Consider the following 21507-nt stretch of genomic DNA (forward strand, 5'->3'; position numbering starts at 1 on the left):
CAAAACTAGAAAATGGCGCAACTATCTGCAATCCACACAATAGTACTCCTAGGGCTTGTTGTGTTGCCAGGTAAGAATTAAACAATTAGCACTCAATTATCCATTTAAGTTAAGACTGCATGTGTTACCTTAATAATAGTAATTGAGAAATGGAGTGTGTTAAGGTACTTGATAATTATTCCTCAAGGATAGAGTTTGTTAGCAAACACCCACATGTCTGGTGAATTTATTTTTTTTGTCCACTTTCTAATTAATACATTTGAGAAAACAATTATTCTGCACATGGATACTTCCCCCCCACACAAACTTGCTTTGTCCTTTTCAGAATACAGTATCAGTGTCGCACAAACACGATACAGACAGACTGCTTAATATAAAATTGAAAAGCTAAAATGTAAATTTTGCATTGCGTTAAAATATATTAGTGGCTTTTAAAGGTAAAGCTGCTTAAATTAAGTTTTTTTTAGACCAAGCATGAATGAAATAACATCTAATCTAGTATATGCAGTCCAACCTCAAGCATGTGTCATTGGTCCTCTGCTTTTCTTTGGACAATGCTGATAATTACATTCAATATACCGGAAATACAACTTTTGCAAAATCTTGAGCTCTATATTTAAGATATCTTTCATCATCATCTAGGCCTAATCCTAGTTTTACATTTAACATTCAGCCCTTAATTAAATCAAGTACATTGTAATTTGGGAACAAATCTTATTGGGAATTCTTGCAATGACAGAACAAATGTTACTTCATTTAATACTATAAATCTGAAAACACCCTTTCCACATACCTAAAACATTGTTCTTAATTATTTACTTTGCAGTACATCAATACATATGTACCTTGTTGTTGTGCAAGTTTTGATAATATAATTCTAAAAAATACAATGTGTCGACGTGGAACCTAATCCCCCCCGGTGTGTTTTTTACAATACAGATTATGAGTTTGTGTGAGGGCCTCACTTTGTACTTTTACAAGTTTGGTTTAAATAGGCTCCCGTAGCTGCGGTTCAAAGCCCAGGTCTGTAACAGGAGTTTAATGTTCAGGAAGTCATCTGCACCTGCTGAGAGGAGAGCCCGCATGACATGTTAGCCCTCTTAGCTTATATGTGTAAGGAGCGAGAGAGAGAAGAGGAGGAGAAGGAGGAGGAGGAGGAGAAGAGGAGGAGTGGGAAAGGAAGAGAGGAAGAGAACAAATGGAGAGAAAAAATTATAATTCTGATGAGAGAGAAAGAGGGGGAGGGAGAAAAGAAAGGGAGAGATAGAGAGAAAGACAGCGAGAGAAGGAGAAAGAGAGATAATTTTTCAGCATTATAACCAACAAGAGAGAGAAAGAGAGTATAGAAAGAGATGGACAGAGAGAAAAAGAAAGGAATAAGAGAGACAGATGGAGCGAGAGGAGATGTAACCCAGTGTGGTCTGTGTGTTTTACAGAGTTGCTGAGGGCTGTGCCAGTCAAGCATGAAGCTGAACAAGGTGAGAGACTGAGAAATGGCACTTATAAACTAAAAATGGGATACTCCTTATTCCTTTATTCCTCATTTACAGTGACACCAGGAAGTCATTTTAGTTGACTTATCTGTTCAAATGTTGACTAAATAAATGTAATATTTTAAGCATATTGCTATGTCCTACATTTAAAGCTGCCATCTATACATTTATTTGATTTGTTTTTGTTACCAGTAGATGGCAGATGTGAAACCTGTTCCCCCCTCCTCTCACCTGGTCTTTGCTCAGGCTCACCTGTGCTTTCTATCAGGCCAAAAGCTCAATATTAGACTGCAGTAACATACACAGCATCATCTAGTGATATGTGAGAGTACAACAAGGTGAGTCAGCCAGTCTAATTACAGATGGTAGCTTTAAAAAATCAAGTCATAAAACTGTTTAATGATACTTTTATTACTAATAAGGCTTTGACGAAGTATCCATTACACCTACATGGTTTTAAATAATGTGAAAATAAATGTGAAAAGAAGGAAAGAAAGAAGGAAAATAAAGAGCTGGGCATGCATAATACATCTGGACCTTTGCAAAGGGTTGGGGAACTTTGATTTCACAAATGTGTTTTTTTTGTGAAACTGTATCAACCAGAAAACCACAAAAGCTTCTGTGAAACCAAAAATACCTGTGCATATGGCATTTCAGCAAAGGAAGTAAATAACAGAATTCAGTCACAGACAATAATCGTAATTTTGTGTTTGGGGCATAACAATATGTACTTGTTTGATCGAGCATAACAAGCACTTGCCTTTTATGTGAATAATAACAAGTCAGTAAACAATAGACCTCTTTCAATAAAAAAGAAATCTGACTAATCCTAAAACTTTAACAAGACTGTATGTTTTATTGTAATAAACATTTTAGCTTGCGCCAGCAGCTTTGCCTCCTCACAGCACACCGCTAAATTAGCATGTGGCTTTAAGTACATGCACTTTTATAGTTTTCTTTAGACTTCTGCTTGTTTAATTTTACTGCCCATCTGGCCACATTAGTGATTATCCTGCCCCCCTTTCTCTCTCACCTTTTCTATCCCTCTCTCTTCCTCTCCTCTTTCTTGTTTCACCTTTTCCTTGTTTCTCTCCTCCTTTGGCTTTTCTTCAACTCTCTCTCTTCCTCTGTGCTTCATTTGTTCTCTCTCTCTGCGCTCCCTCTCTCTTCCACCCCTTTCCTCTCTCTCTGCCCCTTCCTTCTGCTCTTTGTTCCCTTGCTCTCTCTACCCCTCTCTTTTCAACCTTCCCCCTCACTCTTTTTCCCTTTCTTCTGTTTCTCTTCTTCCTCCCACACTCCTCTACCTAGCTCTTCTTTCATCTCTCCCTCTCCTCTCTCTCTCGCTTTCTCTAATCCCCCTCCTCGCCCCCCTCTCTTACTCTTTCTTTCTTCTGTGTCTCTCTCTTTCTTGTAATCTCCCTCCCCTCCCTCCCTCTCTCTACCCATCTCTGTTTGTCCCTGTTTTTCTGTCCCTTCCTTGTATCATTCTCCCTTCTTTCACTCTTTCTTCTATCTTGCGCTGTTACTTGTGATGTGTCTTCCCTCATTTTTACACCTCTCCCTCCCTCTCTCCCTGTCTCTATAGTTCCTGCAGTGTCTGAGGATGTGAAGGAGGAGGTGCTGTCTAACCTGAAGAAGCTGGTTCGTGACAGGAGACATGTCCCGGGCGTGTTCGCTGTGCCTCAGTTCAAACGGCTCCCCGACTTCTGGGGCTGGTATAAGTACTTCATGGACACTCACAACCAGGAGGGAGTGAGTCACTTTATATCCTTCATTAACTTACACAAACTGATATAAAATGTGGTTTGAATTCAGCCAAGAGTGTGAACTTTTAAGGGGCGCTTTTGCAACTTTTCTGCTTGTCTCCATGGAGATGTTTATCCTCGAGACTTCCACAGTATGGCACAAATCTTATCTATCTCCATGTAGACAACCAAGTGACGCCACCAGGACAAGTTAGAGGTCAGATCTGAGGAGAAGCGAGTCCATTCCCAGTCAGAATGCATGTGTCTCAAGGCATTTTTGAGTAATAAAATGCCTATAATTGAATAAAAGCAAGATAGATAAGCTGAAAGTCTGAGTACTTATATCTCTGTTCATCGTTAGAATGAGCAGCCTTATGACTCATTGGTAAAGTTCTAGCTCCAAAAGTTTGTCAAACTGCTCTCCTTTCTCTGTACCCCATTTCCAATGCACTCACCAAGCCTACTACTTTATTGCCTTAAAAACAAATACAAAGTAAAGAATTGATTATTTGCAGAAAGTAACAATCTTCCGGACATGATGTTGATTAAGACACTATAAAGTCATTGTTAAATTTACATGAGAAAAACAAATCCTGGTTTGTTTTGTTTTCTTCCTTGAGAACTCTCCAAGGTCAAGGCTACTGCTAATGGATTCCAGCCTTGTTGATTATGCATACGGCTTTAGAAGAATAGTCAAGTATTTAGAATAATGAGCTTTTTAACCCTATTTTCTTGCTTTTGTTGAGCATAGACATTGTAAAGTCTATTTAAAAACTCTAAGCCTGGAGATGTTGCTTTCCTTGGAGTGTTCCACAGTATGGCATTTAAAGCTATCTTGCATTTATTCAGTACCAGGTGTTTTTATTGCACAAAAACACATTGAAAAACATTCACTTAAACTGAGAGCAGAGTCAAATCTCCACAGATTTGTAACATGACTTGGCAGCATCACTCACTTGTCTCCATGGAAATAAATGTTCAATGTTCACTGCCATACTGTAGAACATTCCAAGCAAAACAACAAAATATTCAAGACAAGCAGGTTGCACAGTCCACCAGAAAAGTTACATATTGCATCTTTAAAGATTGATTTTAATATAATTGCCTGTATTTAGGTGGAGGATTTGGACCGCTTATACGTGGCCTACCTGCAGAATAAGCACCGCTCTGAGGAAGGCCCCACCTTTAACCACTACCTGGCCCACTTGAGCGAGATCTATAAGAACTGCGCCAACTCCGATGACCCAGAATGCATCGCGGAGTCCACCAGCAAACCCAAGGCTGCTGTGGTCATGCCCAGCCCAATCAAATCCGCTGCCGTCCATCTCTGCAACCCATACATTGACCCTTACTGTCTGTACCCTCTCCTGCCGCACGCTGCTGCGCCTGCTGAACCTGAACCTGAACCTGCCCCCGCACCTGTCAAAGCCCCTGCCCCCATCCTCACCCCCTTCCTCCCCATGCCCCTCAGATCCCACACGGGCTACTACCACTACGCCCCTGTCTTGGAGCCATTTTTGAACGCAGAGCAACGAGCAGAACTTCTCAGAATTTGCAATCCCGAAGATGTTGAGTGCCTTCAGTATCACTTAAGAGCTGCATATGGATACCGCCCCGCACCTGGACCATTCCCATCCTATGCCGCCCTCAAATGCGACCCCAAGGACCCCTACTGCATGCCCCTTCTGGTCCAGAAAGCTCCCACAGGTTACTACCACCTCATGTACCCGGGATGCGACCCAAATGTTGACCCTCTCTGCGTAGTCAACGTTGCAGCCCCTCTGACCTCCGGCGAAGCACCAAAAGAGCAGCATTGTAATCCACTTTTTGATGCTGGCTGCAATCCACTCACCGCCACCAAGCTGTCCGGTCTGACCAAGCCCGTCCTAGAGTACCCCATGAAGGATGCCCCCGCGGATCCTGCTCCGGTCGCTGCTGCTGCGTACAAAGGTGCCCCCCTGTCGTGCGACCCTCGCGTGGACCCATACTGCCTCCTGACCGTGGCCGCCGCCCTGCGCAGACCACCTCCACAGATCCCCGAGCATCAGGTCTGAACAAGTCTCCTTATTGGGAATCTAGCGGGTACTCACTTTGGGATAATTTAGATTTTTCTTGTTTATGAACTGTGCTTTATTCTAACTTGGTGATTACATTTGAAAGTGAAATCAAATTGGTCTTGTAGGATGCTTGCTGTTTATAATATTCAAACCAATCACCTGAAACAAATGGAGTTAATGTATGTTTTGGTAAATGGCATTCACACACCATTATCAACCCATGTTAACGTCTAAATATACCAATAAAGCCATGAACTGTGTTGAAACCTTAAACTGGTAATAGTCCGTAATAACAACTACATGTTAGAAGTCTAGTACCAGGTGGGAAGAACACTATTGAAATGTCCAATAATATATTATGTAGTGCCAAGGAATTGTCATCATTTTGCAATGGTAAGAAATAGTTTCAAAACCAAAACATGAACTTTAGGAGGAAATGCCCTATGATTTAACATCCTTCAGTTTTTACAGTGGTAAATAATGCACTAAAAGATACAAACTGTTTTTTTCTGTTTCATGGCTGGATTAAGTTGGTACTTTTTGTCTATTTTGATATGAAAAATTTTGAAAGCAAAGTGTTCTAATATTCTAATTGAAATATCATTTGTTCTATTTCTACGATAAACTGAGAAGATTAGTTTTTTTTACAAACTAAACAAAAATAGCTGACGAAAGAGTCACAATGCTCCTGCTCCAAATAAATTTTTTCTTTATTTATATGGGACCCATCTCACCTATATCCAAGTTCAATAAACCATATATAAGTCTGCCTTCCTCTGACTCTTGTCCATGTATCTGGGTGTTTGCAGAAGTAATTCCATTTCTTGTGGTGATTGGATTGACATACATTGATATACGTCTATTTGAACCCCACAACTCATCACCAACCATCAACCACCCACCCAGGTCCGCTACCAGCTGGGGGTCCCGGGCAAGACCAAGGAGGGCTACGATTGCTACGTCCACTACGACAAAGACTGCACCCCCCTGGATACTGCAACCAAAGGCGATCTACAGGCCCCTCCCAAACCGTTCTGCCACCCCTTCGACCCAAATTGTGGTAAGTTTGTAGTCCCACCTGGCACCGCGTCCAAAACTATCAAAGATGGTATTATTTTCCCTGATCCACACTGTGATCCTGAATACGACTACAACTGCCGTCTGCGGAAGGTTGAGTCCGAACCTCAAGCTGATAGCCCCGCTCCTGAAGCCGATAGTCCAGCCCCTGCAGATGAGCAAGCTGCCCCGTTGGCTGAGGAGAAACAAGCTGTAGCAGATGACCCCAGCCCATCGTCATTTGATGAGTTTCTGAAAGGTGTGATAAGCAAAAGCCAATAGAAAGTTTAGGATATTCTTGGACATTTTTGGTGAATAGTTCTCATTTTTTTTTAAACCAAGGTAATTAAAAAGTTGGGTTAATTTAAGTCAATATTTTAAAAGGCAAGTCAGACTTTATGTTTTATATCTCCGTGATTACTGGACCTATCAACATGAAGTTTGATGTCTTCTGTGTCAGTACAAATTAACTATGATTATTTTTCACAATTTTATCAAAAAGTAGTGATGCTATTCAAACACCACTTTTTCCATAGAGCAATATTGGTTCCTTCCCTCCATTTGAAAGTAGGATGTTGTAATCCCAACCTACTGTAACAGCACGTCTGACAACCAGGGCAATAGAAGTGTATCAAATGATGTGAATTGAAATGCATATGTAATTAAATATGTAGAAGCTAGCCTGTATAGAGCCTTAGTCATTGGTGTAGTTGTGGGAGTTGTACATTTGTAGTTTGTATTAGGGTTTTCTGTGCATTATTTGTCTATTTAATGTTTTTCCACTGTTTTATGACACCTTTAACCTCAGTGTCTTGTGTGTTTTCAAAAGTTTTAATTAATAATAAAAAGCTCTTTTATCTGGGTTTCTAATGTTTATTCAATGGCTGTTGGCTGAATTAAACAGCAAAATTATATAGTTAAAATCAGTGGTGGAAGGTAACGAAGTATATGTAGTAAAGTACTGTACTTATGGAGAATTTTTTGTTATCTGTACTTCACTTAAGTAAGTTTTACAGTGGATACTTTTCACTTTTACTTCACTACATTTGAGAGCAGGTATCTGTACATTCTACTCCGCTACATTTTTTAACAGGACAGCAAAGTAAAAAGTACTTTTCATATGATTTGAGGGGTTATTTTTACCATGTTTTTGGTAACAACCTGAAGTTTGAGTCTGAGCAAACAAACATAAATACACAAAATTCATAAGAAAAATAAAGAAATTGATTCATATTGCAGCTGTTGACCAAAATATGTATTATTTTCACTACATTTTAACAAATTAACAACTCTTGTGTGAAATACTTTCACTTTTTACTCTTAAAGTATATTTTTAAACAGGTAATTTAATACTTTTACCTAATACTTTTACTTTTAGTTGAGTATTTTTTTTTTTTTTTTAACCTCTGTACCTGTACTTTTTATCATCACAACTTTAGAGGAATCCAATAGTACTTGCCTCTGTGTAGATGCTATTTGCCTGGAATATAACACAGTATGGTATTAAACTATAACTTGTGTTTCTTCAATGCTTTGGAGTTTTATATATAGGCTAAATAAACACAGAATCACATTAAGGTGCCACTAAAATTGGTGCCACTATCTACAGTAAGATTGTTTATATTGTTTAAGTGTGTGAGCCCGATATGTGAATGAACGTGAGCCATCATCAATTGAATCTGTACAGATAATTTTAATAGTTACAACACATTTCCTGTTATATAAAGGGCAAATGAGAGCCTTATCATCACATTTTAATTTAATAGTGATAGCAATTCATTAATTCATTACAGAAAGAGCAGTAACTACTTACGTTTTAAGATGATTTAGATATTTTTTTCATATACACTTTATACTATACTTTTCCTAGTTTCTGCTTCCTGTTTATAAGTGACATTTTGAGGACTTTGCACCATTCAAAATATCCATTCAGTTTAAAAAATGTTAATTAATAAGGCAATGGCAACTTTTTTATTATTCTGAAACCCATGGATAGGCACCATTTTGACCCAACAAAGTTTTTAAGTTGTTGATTGCTATGGCAACAGTACCAGTTTTTCATCCCCCTGAAATCCATGGATGGTCCAGGATATATCAACGAAAGGAAACATTTTTCAAACTACTTTCCCGTCACCTTTAATATCTTACAGGGCAGCATCATAAATCTAGTTTTGCTTTTCACCTCCATCACCTAAAGGTTATTGATAAAAAGTTTGTTTCTCCATCTATTTGTCAATGTTTGCAGTGTGTGGACCACTTTTGGACCGCACATTTCCTCTCCCCTGTTTTTTAAAGGTTATGTTTGATAGATGTTTGTGGGCTGGTCCTGCTGCACTGTGCTTTTCAATAAGGAAGTTTTTTTTTGTACAACTCCTGGCAACCTCTAGTCTACTGCATCACTGACAGCTTTAACGGCCCAGTAATAAGTAGCCACCAACATGAAATAGACCCAAAGTATGTCTATAATTGTAGTGGTCCTAAAATGCACTTATGGTGAGGCAAGTTTGGGCAGGTTTAGGCATTTGTTGTCAAAATGAATAAATATTGGTGAATGGTGGACACGGTTTATTAATCATAGTGGAAGTAAAGTGAGCGTAGTCTGTTTGTGTGGTTGTGTCCACCAGGGGGAGCTACTCTGTCAAACTGCAAATGAAAACTTTTGAATCTGCTTTTTATTTTTGTATTATGACTTACAACATGTTCAAGTTTAATCATTAACAAACAAGAGCTTTACTGGAGCACTATGCAACCTTTCGGACAAAGCGTCCCCCAGCTGCTTTTTCCCTTTCCAGGAATGTTCCCTAGCATAGCATTAAATCCATTCATTCAAATTATACAATATTTAGGTTTTTATTGCTTAATAACTATGGCAGTGGAGGACTTTTACCATAGCTTAAAACTCATGAATACATCTATCCACGGAGACAAGGAACACAGATAGAGTATATGTTTGTTTGTTTTTTAGCAATAAAAACACCTGCAATTGAATTGTAATTTGTAATAACTAAATTTCTTTGTTTAATGCAAAGCTGCTGCCTGGAACAAAGACTTTGATAATGAACAAACTGTTTATTAAAAATTATTCATGCTCAGTAACTGCTCACTTAAGGGGTTGGGCATTAGGGTTAGGATATTAATTAAGTAATTCTTTATTGAAGTTATATATGGAGTTGTTATTATAAAGGGTAGCTTGGAGACAAGTATTAGAAAAGTGAATGCATCTTTAAAAGTCACATTAAGTAAAAAACAAACAAACAAACAAACAAAAAACAAACAAACAACAACAACAAAAAATAAGCTCTTATCTGTGTCATAATGCTGTTACCTCATCAAAAACATGTCTGGAGTGTTTTGTTTCCCTTTATAACCCTTTATTATTAGTCTGGCTACATTTCCAAAGCTTACAATGCTCTGTTCCACCTTGTGATGTCATGAAGCAGTAGCAAGTTAACAGCTCCTTTTACCTTTAGTTCAGTAGGAATTAGCAATTTGCCTGAAATCATCCAAATGATTCTAGTGAATGCATGGAGTTTAAAAACACAATGGAGCACTTCCTGTATTACCACATGATATCACAAGGTGAAGCTGAGTGTTTTCTGTTTGTGAGAAGAACTCAGCCTAAATATGCAAATGTATGTTTGTGTGTTAAACATGTGTGAATGAAACAAAACACAACTCTAGTTATGTCTTTGATGAGGAAACATCATTATAACATAGGTCAGATAATAGCGTAATGTCGCCCTTTTAAACTTCACCAATGCAAGCACTAAACACCTGTCTCAGAACAAAAGGACAATTGAAACTGAGCAATAATCTAATTCTGTGTCATTACAAACCAACCTGTCATCTTTGATTCAACCAAGGACTTTATCAACAGCACATCCCAGTGTCAGCTCCTGAATCTGAGCTTTTCTCTGGAGCCCAGAGCCAACAGAGCGAGAAAACTTTAGATCCATTTCACGCTCAGTGCAGAATAATTGGTTTGTATTTTTGAAACGTTTTGATTTCAGGATAAGAGGCTTTTAGCTTGTCACAGCACGATGCTCCTGGTTAGTCTCTGGATTTTCTGTGAAGCTTCAGTGATAATTATTCAACAAGCGGTGAATTCACCTGGGCTGGAAAATTACAATCCTCTGCTGCTTTACACACTGATAGTTTGATGAGATTTGACTCATTAAAAATGTAACAATAAACATTTGAGATACTGGTTATTATTACTTAGACAATAGAAACAAACTTAGATTTAAAATTAAGATGTGAACTATTAGCATAAAGCTTTATCCACAGCTCATATTGATGATGAAGTATTGCAATATTTTGGAGAGGCTAACATAACTTCAGATAATGTAACTATGCTTTGATAGGCCTTTGGAGTTAATTATTATAGTTCAAATAATTAAGATATTAAAGTACTTAATTACAGATATTTCTTATAGTCTGCACTCACTGACATGGAGCAAAGGATCATGGTATATGAAGTTCTGTCTGTTTTTATTATTGCTGCAAAAAACAATAGTATTAAGAAAAGGAGCTTGGTACGATGTTACAATATTTCAATTATTGTTACATCACTATAAATTATATGGCAATATTTTCCACTCTGGCAAATGCTAATTCAGCCTAAAAAATACATAAACTGTGGTTGTTCTGCCCTCTTCCATATGGTCCACCACTGTGTCCACTGGCAAGACATCTGCACCTGAAATTACCTGGGCACGGTGGCTCAATGAAAAATCAGAACATAATATAAATTTTAGTTAAAAATAAAGTTTAAAAAGCCAAATTGTTTTCAGAGCCCAGGTGCCAAACAGAGTTGAGTAAATGCACTTTTCAGTTGTTGTCGGCCCAGCGGTGGACCACTGCAGGGACCCCAGCTCACACAGCCCCCCTCAGAGAGCAGACACAGGGCCGCTACCTCTTTGTTTTCCACCACAAACATTTACTCTAATAAATACAACCTTTAGACTTTTAGAGCACTACAAGTCAAAAAGAAAGTGAAGTGAAAATCTGTTTTTCTTAAGCCAAGGCTGTGTGCTCTTGAAAATTGAGGCCAAGTATGGTTTTTCCAACAAGCTTTACGCAATTAAAATGGATGGTTATAGATGTGATGGAGTGTGGCTTAAAAATAGTTCAGACTGAGATTTTACTTTTGATGTGATGATATTTTTGCTTTCCCCAGAATATTCCACAGTATGGCATTAAACTTATCTGTCTTGCTTTTGTTCATGTCTGAAAAATAGGACTATGTATTCTTAAGTGGGGGTCACCTCTCCACAGAACCTGTAATTTGGGCTTTCAAATATATTTAGATCAACTAAATATCTGAATTATTTGGTTTTGATCAATACAAATTCATTAACTTGGCCTTTTTTGTTTACAAGTCGCCAACATTTTAAAGGCCCTGTACCCAATTTTCCCCCTTATGTATTTGAGAAAATGCTTTTTCTTGCACCATTACCAGATATATTCTACAAGCAGCTCTCATGGTCAATATATGGTAGCTGTGTGCTGTCTGTATCTAATTATAATGTATATTGTCCAGGAAGAGGATAATATATGCCAATTATTGTTAGCTTTACTGTCACGCCAAAACTCCGCACTGGTCGCTGAGAGCTGTGAAAGCCATTATAAACTCATTGCGGTGAATAATTAGGATGTGTGGAATGGATAAGGTAAATGAGGCATAACTTTGCACTCATTGAGTTCTGTTTTTTCACGTTTTTTAACTTTACTATTGCTTTGGAGCATTACTTAGGGGCTTGACATCTTGCTTGACTTCACTCCATGCTATTCACCACTGTTTCAGCTTCCTATCCCCACAATAGCTGTCAATGAAGAATGGTCAAAATAAAATATAAATAGGAAGACTGGATGACTGACATAAGCTGTTGAAACTGGGGAATGATTTGACAGACGCACAGGCACAGCGGAGACTCAAAAGATCATGATATACTAGCCTCTACTCATGCATTGTTATTCACCGGGCATACATCCAGCTATAGCCGACCATTTTAAGCTGACTTGCTACAAATATGCTACAAGCTAACTCTTGGCCTTGAAGTCTGAAAGGGAGGTAGATCTGCTCGGCATTGTGGGAGTTGGAGTCAGCAGAATTATAGGGTAATGCTGACTAGGGTGCCTCCAGAGACCACCCTATATCGTTAGCCCCAATCAAAGCTGTGCTACGTGAATGGCAACAAGATGAAACTGGGTTAGATGAAAATAGCAGTTTGGGATTCATTCAGTGGGTGAATATGGCTCAAGTTCATGTTCATGTTTTGCATGTAAAAAATATATACATGTGATTGTAAGTATTCTGCATTAGATTCTAGCAGTAAGAGGATCTAAGAGAGAAATAATTATTAGTTTACTTTATTCATGTATTTATTTTCACTTGATGTCAGGAATCCAATTGTGTTCAAGTTAATTACTGGGAAAAACGTTGTTGTTGTTGTTGTTGTTGTTGTTGTTGTTATTGTTGTTGTTGTTGTTGTTGTTGTTGTTGTTTCAAGTTCTAATCAATATAGCACAGCAAAAAAAGACGGTTGTGACTTACTTTATTCATTGGTGGTTTAAATCCCAGTCCTCCACTGTCCTTGGGCAATACACATCACCTCTTTGTGAATATGTGTTTAGTTGACACGTTGCTGTCAGTTTGCTTCAGTTTGGTTGTGGATTAGACAAAGAAATTACTGAATAAAACTATTTTAATAAGCGAATATGTCAAGTTTTTTACTGAAGAAAATAAAAAATCCTACTGTAGCACGTATGCTAATTTTGTATGGAAATTATTTGTCTTCAAAGGAATCCTAATTTAAATGGTTGCAATCTTCAAATCACAAATCATGCTATTATGTAATACCCTCTGCTGTGAAGTAAATATCTAGTCTCCATGGGGTCTTATTATGTACGCTATTACACTTGCTAACCCTGTAGTTTAGACCTCTACGGACATGTTTTGAAATTCATGACATTCTTGTAAGTCTAGAAGTTCATTTTTCAGTCTTCTCTCAAATGTTAATGCCCTTTTTAAAGGTGCTCTATGGAACTCTTCAGGTGGGAAATCCATCACCTGCTTGTCTCCATGGAGATGTTATTGCTCTGCCTGGAACGTTTCCCAGAACATTTTACAGAATTGAACATATCTATCTTGCATTTATTCAATTACAGGTGTTTTTATTGCTGCAAAAGACACTGAACAACATGCATTTTACTGTGAGGGCAGTAATTTCTCCACAGATCTTACATGGAACTTCACCTCAAGATAGAGGAGTATCTAAGTAAGTGGCGTATGCTCCTCCAGAAAAGTTACATGTGCTCCTTTCATAAACTCCAGAAAAGTACATATTGCAAATCTAATCACAATTGGTATGGTATGGTACGCTTTTATTTGAACAGGAACAGTGCACAACATTACGTTGACCTAACAAAACAAACAAACAAACAAAAAAAACAGGAAAGATGTATGGTGCCAGGTTATAGCAAAAGTACTAATTTCCACCTGTAGTCCCTGGACAATTGCTGTGCTAATGATAAAAACTACAAATATATATTCTTCCAAAATCGTTCATCTAAGCCCCCGTAATGTCATTCATTATAAGTAATGTTCTTGTATTTAGAACTATACATATTTATTGACACTAAACTGTATTCATGTGTTACTGACCCGTCCTTTGAAGTTCACCACATTTCCACTGAAGGTCGACAGATTTCAGCTGCAGCCGACTGGAATAGAAAGGACACACAAGCCAACAGGACAGTACCTTTTGTCTGTGAACACACCATCACCACAGAGACAAGGACAAACCAAAGACAGCCCATAATACTCTCATATCTACAGCACAAATGGCTCTGCAGTATGTCTTTCATTTCTGTTCGGGAAGTCGTAAAATCTCATAGGAGCACAGCATGTATACTTTGAAGTCTTTGTTGTGGTTTTCTTAAGGGCTCAAATACTGTTGAGGTTTATGTATAAACAGTGGATTGGGGTTGTCTTTTACATATGACCAGGGTGGAATTTGGGTTATGCAAAATATTACGCGAACAAGCCAGAGACCAGGCTTTTGCTGAAAATTGGACTGTATCAAAGCTTTTGATAATGCAATATAATAAGGCAGGTAAACAAATCATTCATCATTCATCATCAAGTCTTTGTTCATGCTTTATTAAGGATAATTATGGTGTATTTATTATAAAGTGGAATCCAATTGCTCTTTTGGGGAATTTGCATAATTAATTATATTGAGTAAATTGTAAAAAACTACCAACAAAGGATGTAAGTGGAGCAGGTTAAAATACAAACCAATTCTGGATTGTAAATCTTACACTGTATAAAGTAATATTTCGCTCCTTGACTTTTTGTGCAATACTTGAAACACAACTATAACATTTACATGCATGTTTCATTTTGGTATGATTGACTTAATTGTCTGTGTCTTAAAATAATCAAATTTTAGATATTATTTTTATCAATCATCGGTTTTATTGACCCACCGCTAAACTGTCAATATAATTCAAAGTACGGAGTAGCTGCGAAGACTTTGACTTGGTTCTGTGCACCACAGCACCCAGCACCTCACTGTTAGCATCACTACTTCCTGTCCAATTGTATCAATGTGGGGTTTTTGTAGAGTCACGCTAAAATGTATAAATATTTAATGATCAGTCAGTGGACAAGGAGCTGTGGGTGAATGTCACTAACAACATGCTGAAAACTACACAAATAAAAATGAATACTTCACCAGAGGAATCTTCTATGTTTAGAAAGAGAGATGTTTATCAATGCTAACACTAATGCTACTTTTGAGACATAATAAATATTGTATTATATAGTTTGAATAGGTTGTTTAATGGTTTCTGATTTTAATAAAAGTGACTGTTAGCTTTGAGATGTAGTGAGCTAACTAGCGCGCTGCTGTGCACTGAGCCGATTGTGTTTTAGGGGCTCATTTGCATATAAAACTTAATAATGAAAGTCTCTTGATAATTGAGTCTCAAAACATTTTGACATTATTGTCAAGAGAAATTAGGTTCTTAGTCTAGTGTAGGATCCACTGGCCTTAACTGATCTCTATACTCAAGAGATTTGCATTGATTATATACATAAACAGGGCTTTCAACTGTACAGATATCATTATAAGCTTTGCAGCACATCCCAAAATGTGTAAACTCTTTCAAATCCACAATATATACCGACATGCATAATCAGTCTTATAGGAAACACTTTCTTTTAAAATACTCTTTTTTTTCCACTGAAATCAATGGAGCGGTGTCCAGAGGGGTTTTGAGTGAGAGTGGTTGTAGAATTGAGATCCTAATCGCAGTAGCAGGCTGTTTATGGTGAGGTTATGTGCATTTAAGTTTAAACTGCCTCATGGGAACAGTTCAGAAACAGTTGAAAAAGTCATGGCAATAATGAAACAGATGTTGGACAGATGTGAGATTGAACAGGACACATGAACAGTAATTACACTTTGCTTAATCGTAACTGAAAGGTTATGGTTCAATCCCGGCTCAGATCACTGTATACTGTCCTGGTGTCCTTGTGTCATGCTTAGGAAAAACAATGCTGGCACAAGTTAGCAATAGCTGTTTGTAGATGTAAATGGTAAATGGTCACATTTTTATATAATGCTTTTCCACTTTCAAAGCACTCAAAGCTTGGTTTCCTTTACATCAAGGAACCACTCACCCATTCATGCACATATTCATACACAAGCATAAGGATTGTTTGACGGCCCTCATAAGAAACTTGTACAAGGCCCTCATAAAGCTAAGAACAGCCCTGCCACACACTTTTATTTGAGCTAAATCTTCCCAACCCTAGATTACAAATGAAGATACAAAGCAACAACCTGATGCTTGCCCCTCCTGTCTGTCTGCTGTTAAGGGATCAGTGTGGGTCAGTAAAGGCACATTCACACAAGGTCTTTTGTTGCATGTCATGATCAAGCATGATTCCACAGGGTTCTATGGCCCACACTCACACCACAACCCTGAGCCACAGCCCGGGGACGTCATCAAATAGTGTTGGTTGTTTACATGTCGCACAGCAATGCTAATGCTTTAGCAAAGAAATAAGTCCAGCGACATGAAATATCTCTTACATTAAACATTACAGTTTGCATTGTGTCCTTCCTCCTCCAGTGGGACACAGGGGTCAGAGCCTCATGGACCCAAAACCAGACCCCAAACCAGGACTTGAATTATTAAACCTTGTTCTAGACCGACCTCCGAGCGACCTACAGAGAGGACAGACAAGAACAGGGGAATTAGTGCAAGAGGCATGAATAAAATATCGCCACGACAACAGCACTAGAGGGATGGGCAGAGATAGAAGTAGAGTTTTAAATGTGGTGGATTAATTATTGACTTACTAGAGACAGACCCTGATTTCAAGTACTGCGTTGTAACCTTAGAATAAAATGCCTGAAAAAACATGTAAACATATTTCCTTTTAAGAGCTTCTAACCATATTATAACATTTTTTACTTCTCATTAAAGCGTCATTATGTAATTTTTCTAGTGGTAGATAGAGTTTTGCTGTGACAGTAAAGCTAACAACAACACCTGATTATCGGACAATAAACAGCTTTCTTAATAGATGGAGACATGCAGTAGACTTATTTTGAACTCAAGAGCTACTTCTACAATATATCTGTACTGAGGCAAGACACATTTTGCTGAAATACATGAGGAAACATCGGGTACAGGACATTTAACCTTAATCTTATTCAATGAGATTTTGATTCATAGTTTGAGTAAGGTGCCTTTCCACAGATCTAACCTATAACTTGGTAACAGGTGGCAGACCTTACACTAGAAAGATTGTATAGTGCACCTTTTAAAAAAATCCAGTTTGTTCCTTTTTCACAATTGATGACCAAAACAATACAAACATTTAACCTATATAAAAAATAAAACAATTTGATTAGATTATGAGTAAAGTCCTAAAAAGCTAGAATATTCTTTTCTGGTTGTGCATACTGCCAAATGCATTACAGATGACAGAAACTCCAGGCAGCAGGTTTAAAGATGATCTTGTTGGAGGCTTTACCTGAGAGAATTCTAGTCTTTTCACAGTAATAAAAGACAAGACAGTGATTTCTTCCTTTACCGTCAACATGAAGCAGACAGTTCCACACATGGGAAAGGCACTGTCAAAGTTCAGAAATCTGCTCAGAAAACTGCAGTACATGTTCAATATACTCTCAAAACTTTTATGATGATAACACTGACTTGCATTAGGGATATTTATATAACTTAGCAGATGGTGCTATGAGAAAATGAAAACAAAATTTAAAAGTATCATTAGTTATGTCCCCTAGTCCTAGTCTTTAAATGTTTTTTAAATAACATCTTTTAGATAGATTATCTTAAATTCAAAAACAATTAGCTTTAGATCAACATAAAAAAAATATAGTAAAAAGTTTATGACATTAGCTCAGTATTTTTCAGTTATTCAGCTGCATGAAGGAAGTGATTTCTTTTGTTCCAATAGCCTTCAATGTTATTTTCATAAACAGCAGAGGTGGACTGTATGGAATTTGAATCATGCTAATTCATATATTTACAAAGAAAACTATGGTATGTACTGAATGCACTGTTCTAATAAGTTATGACCTTAACTCAGCCTTAACTGCAAAGACTATTTGAAATGGTTCCAGCCCCCAGAGTTAGGCCTAAAGTTGGACTAAATCAGGACTAAACCAGGACTAATCCAGGTCTAAACCGGATCTATAAACTAGATCTTAGGCAATCCTTTACATCTACAGTGTCTTGAGATTTGTGGTTTGATTGGCACAGCATAGGCTAAAGATATCTTGTCAGCTTGATAATTTAAACATTCACGCTCAATTCTATTTATCTTATAGCAATACACACTTCCTCCTTTCGCATCTACCTCTCCTTAAAAATCCTGCTTTCTTCACTATAACCCTATATTCCCTGGTGTACCATAACACATTACAGAGTTTGCATAGCAGGCAGTCAATTTGCAATTCATATAATGTGCCAAAGTCTGCTGCTCTCTGGGGTAACAGACTGGTGTCATTGATGAGTCCCATAGGGGCACTTTCTCTCCCCTGTCCCATCCCCTTCGATAGCTCAAGTCCTCCTGATTTACATGATGGACAGGCACCTGGGATCAGAGCCAGTGTGCTTTTTAAATGAGAAACTCCAGGGACAAACCAATGGAAAGAGAGGTAAACAAAGACATTTGTATTGACTGGAGTTAGGCTAAGTTACTGTAGGATAAAGTATGTACTGTTTCAAATAAATCATAAATAAGGTGTAAGTTTAGAGAATGGATTGTTTCTATTTTGCATGTTTTACTCTTGGGACTACAAACTGGAGCATTCAAGTTTTTTAAACAAGGCATTATATAAAGTTTTAAAGCAAGAATAAAGGTACATTATGTAACTTTTTTGGCAGAGGGTGCACCACCCTCTTGTCTCCATGGAGATCTTATTAGTACATTGCCTTGAATGTTCCAAAGTATGTACTTAAATGTATCCTTCTCTTCCCTGGAAACAAGTATTTGGCATTACTAGGCCAAGTTACCGGTCACATCTCTGGAAAGATGATGCCGGTCATAGTAAGAAGGCATGTTTTTCAACGGATTTTAAGCAGTAAAAACACATGTAATGTATTTAATGCCATACTGTGGAACATTCAAGCTGATCCCACACAAGACAAGTTACATAGTGCACCTTTAAATGACAAAAGTGAATCTGAAACCTTCTGGTTATGATACAAAATGGCTAACTATGCTCTTGCCATGTCAAAACAAACCTTATTATGACTCTTGAAAAAGGGTTGAAAGACGTAACCAGTGAGTTCAAAGTTACAACCATAGACTGTATAAAGAAGTGGACTAAGTGAGTGTAACGTCACCCATAACGTTGAAGCTATGGCTGATGTTATGCAGGCTAGCAGTTATAAGGACGAATTTGGACCTAAGCACCATATTTGGAATTCCGAGCACGAGTATCATAGCAACCAAAGAGCCAATCTGGAGCGAAGCTGTTTAAGGTTACACCCTTTCCTACCCACACTGCAGGTTTAGCAAGGCACAATGCTGTCAATCAAACCTGTTGCTAGCACTATTAATGTTCATATCTTGAGTTATGGACACAACAGTGAAATAATACCAGAATCTCATAGAGCGGGTTAATAAAAACATTTTAAGACCAAAATGATGAGCCTGGCAGCAGCAATTACAGAGAGAGGGACCACAGTTTTCTAGTATAAAGTGAATTGGAGCCAGAACCAATGGAGCCGGAAGCACAGCCCATGGTCACTTCCCATTTGGAAAGCGGCGGCTAGTAGGTTAGCTATGTCCATTTATATATACAGCCTATGGTTACAACAGTGTTCATTATGTCCTTCTCTCCTGGCATTTGTACCAGAGCTGCAGACGTCAGTGGCTTCTTGGCATAGCTTTTTGTTGGAGCATGAAAAACAAACATCTGTGTAAACATCATCAATTGTATAACTTTGTCCGGTCACAAAAAGTGCAGTCATTTTCAGGGGCACAACACAATGTCAGATTTGAATTTCAGCCATTCTTGTCCTGATGACGTCCGATTACAGGCCAGACCCCAGTATTATCCAAACTGCAGTCGAAGGTTTCAACTGAAAGAGAAAGTCTGATTAGATAATGGGTCTCAGCTGTGCCAGATCAGGCTCCATACAAACTCACAGGATGCTCGAAAATGCAGTGTTGGAGAACAATGTCATCTATAGGAATTTGGTTCACATATATTTTTGGTGTGTGTAACATATTGTTCATGCTCAGAATGTTAACCGGTCGTCATATAACTAGGAGGTTGGAGGTTTGATTTCCACTCTGTGTTTGTGGTGTCCATGTGCAAGACACTCAGAAACACATATTTAGATCACCATGTTACCTTTTATTACTTGTAAACAACACATTAGCACGTGAAAGTTTCACTTTTGTTTTTGACAGAATCTTACAGCTAACCACAAAGAGGGTTCAAATAGGGCATGCATGGATGACATCTAAAACCTCTTCAGGCATTTTTTGATAAGGGAACAGCATTATAACATGATAGAATGTAAAAAACAAAAAGAAACAAACAAAAAAATAACAACATTTTGCATAATACTCCTTAAAAAAATAAGAGGTATATGTGGTACAAAAACAACAGTAGATTAGGAATGATAAAAATGTATTATTATTATTATTGTTGTTGTTGTTGTTGTTGTTGATATTATTATTATTATTATTATTATTATTATTATTATTATTATTATTATTATTATTATTTTAGTGGATTATTAATACCATTTTGTAGAATTATTTACCCTTTATTTAACCAGGAATATCCCAGTGAGATGTGGAATCTCATTTTCATGGACCCCAGAGTGGAGCAACAAATTTGCACCCACTGTGAAATTAAATCGTGTTTATCTGTTTATTTTTCACAATAACACACAAAAAGCAAAACGTGTTTTTTTTTTTTTTTTTTTTTAAATTCTTTTCAGATGCCATTGTTTGCTCATATCCTCAGGTTTCAGAGCCATAGCAATTAGCAATTCAAAACTAAATATTATAACTTTTGATGGGTGAAATATCTTCAAAGTGCCGCCTATAAACAGGAAGTTAAAACCCCCAAATACTCCAATTCACCAAAACATAGGCTGTAAAGATCTAAATACAAACATTGAGAGAGAGCATTCACGTATTAAAATAAAGATGTTGAATTTCTTTAGGTACTCTTTACAAAAGCAATTGTTCCATCTGTTACATTAGGTTTCTGCTGCCTCATCTAGAATAACACATATCTGAGGGTAATCCAAACAGTGCGCAGTCCACTGTGAGGTGAGAGGTCCTTGTAGTTTCACAGTCGGAGCAGATGGGCGGCCATATTGAATCTCCTCTGAACAGATGGTCAAGCCCACACAGTGATGAGGGCAGGGGCCATTTAAGAGGCACTTTAAATTAAACTACTGCATATCTCCTATAACTCAGAAGTCCCTGTGTGCTATTCACTTATTATAATCTTCTAAGTGAGAAGTGCATGTGTGTCTATATTTATACCACTTTATATCACTATCACTTATTTGTGTTTATCTCTATACAGATCGATACGTTTAAAGGTGCATTATGTGTTTCACCTGCTTGTCTGTAAT

At 37.7% G+C, this 21507-nt stretch overlaps 1 protein-coding gene across 1 annotated transcript; it reads left to right on the plus strand.

The window, feature by feature from the left end:
• Nucleotides 1-6633, plus strand: and2 (actinodin2). Its single transcript, XM_055228247.1, has 5 exons — nucleotides 1-70; nucleotides 1437-1478; nucleotides 3079-3245; nucleotides 4354-5286; nucleotides 6202-6633. Exons 1-5 carry the CDS (start codon nucleotides 13-15, stop codon nucleotides 6631-6633), a joined length of 1632 nt encoding a protein of 543 aa, XP_055084222.1. The 5' UTR covers nucleotides 1-12.
• Nucleotides 6634-21507: the final 14874 nt, after the last annotated feature.

Source organism: Periophthalmus magnuspinnatus, chromosome 17 (assembly GCF_009829125.3).
Source record: "Periophthalmus magnuspinnatus isolate fPerMag1 chromosome 17, fPerMag1.2.pri, whole genome shotgun sequence".
NCBI classification, from domain to species: domain Eukaryota; kingdom Metazoa; phylum Chordata; class Actinopteri; order Gobiiformes; family Gobiidae; genus Periophthalmus; species Periophthalmus magnuspinnatus.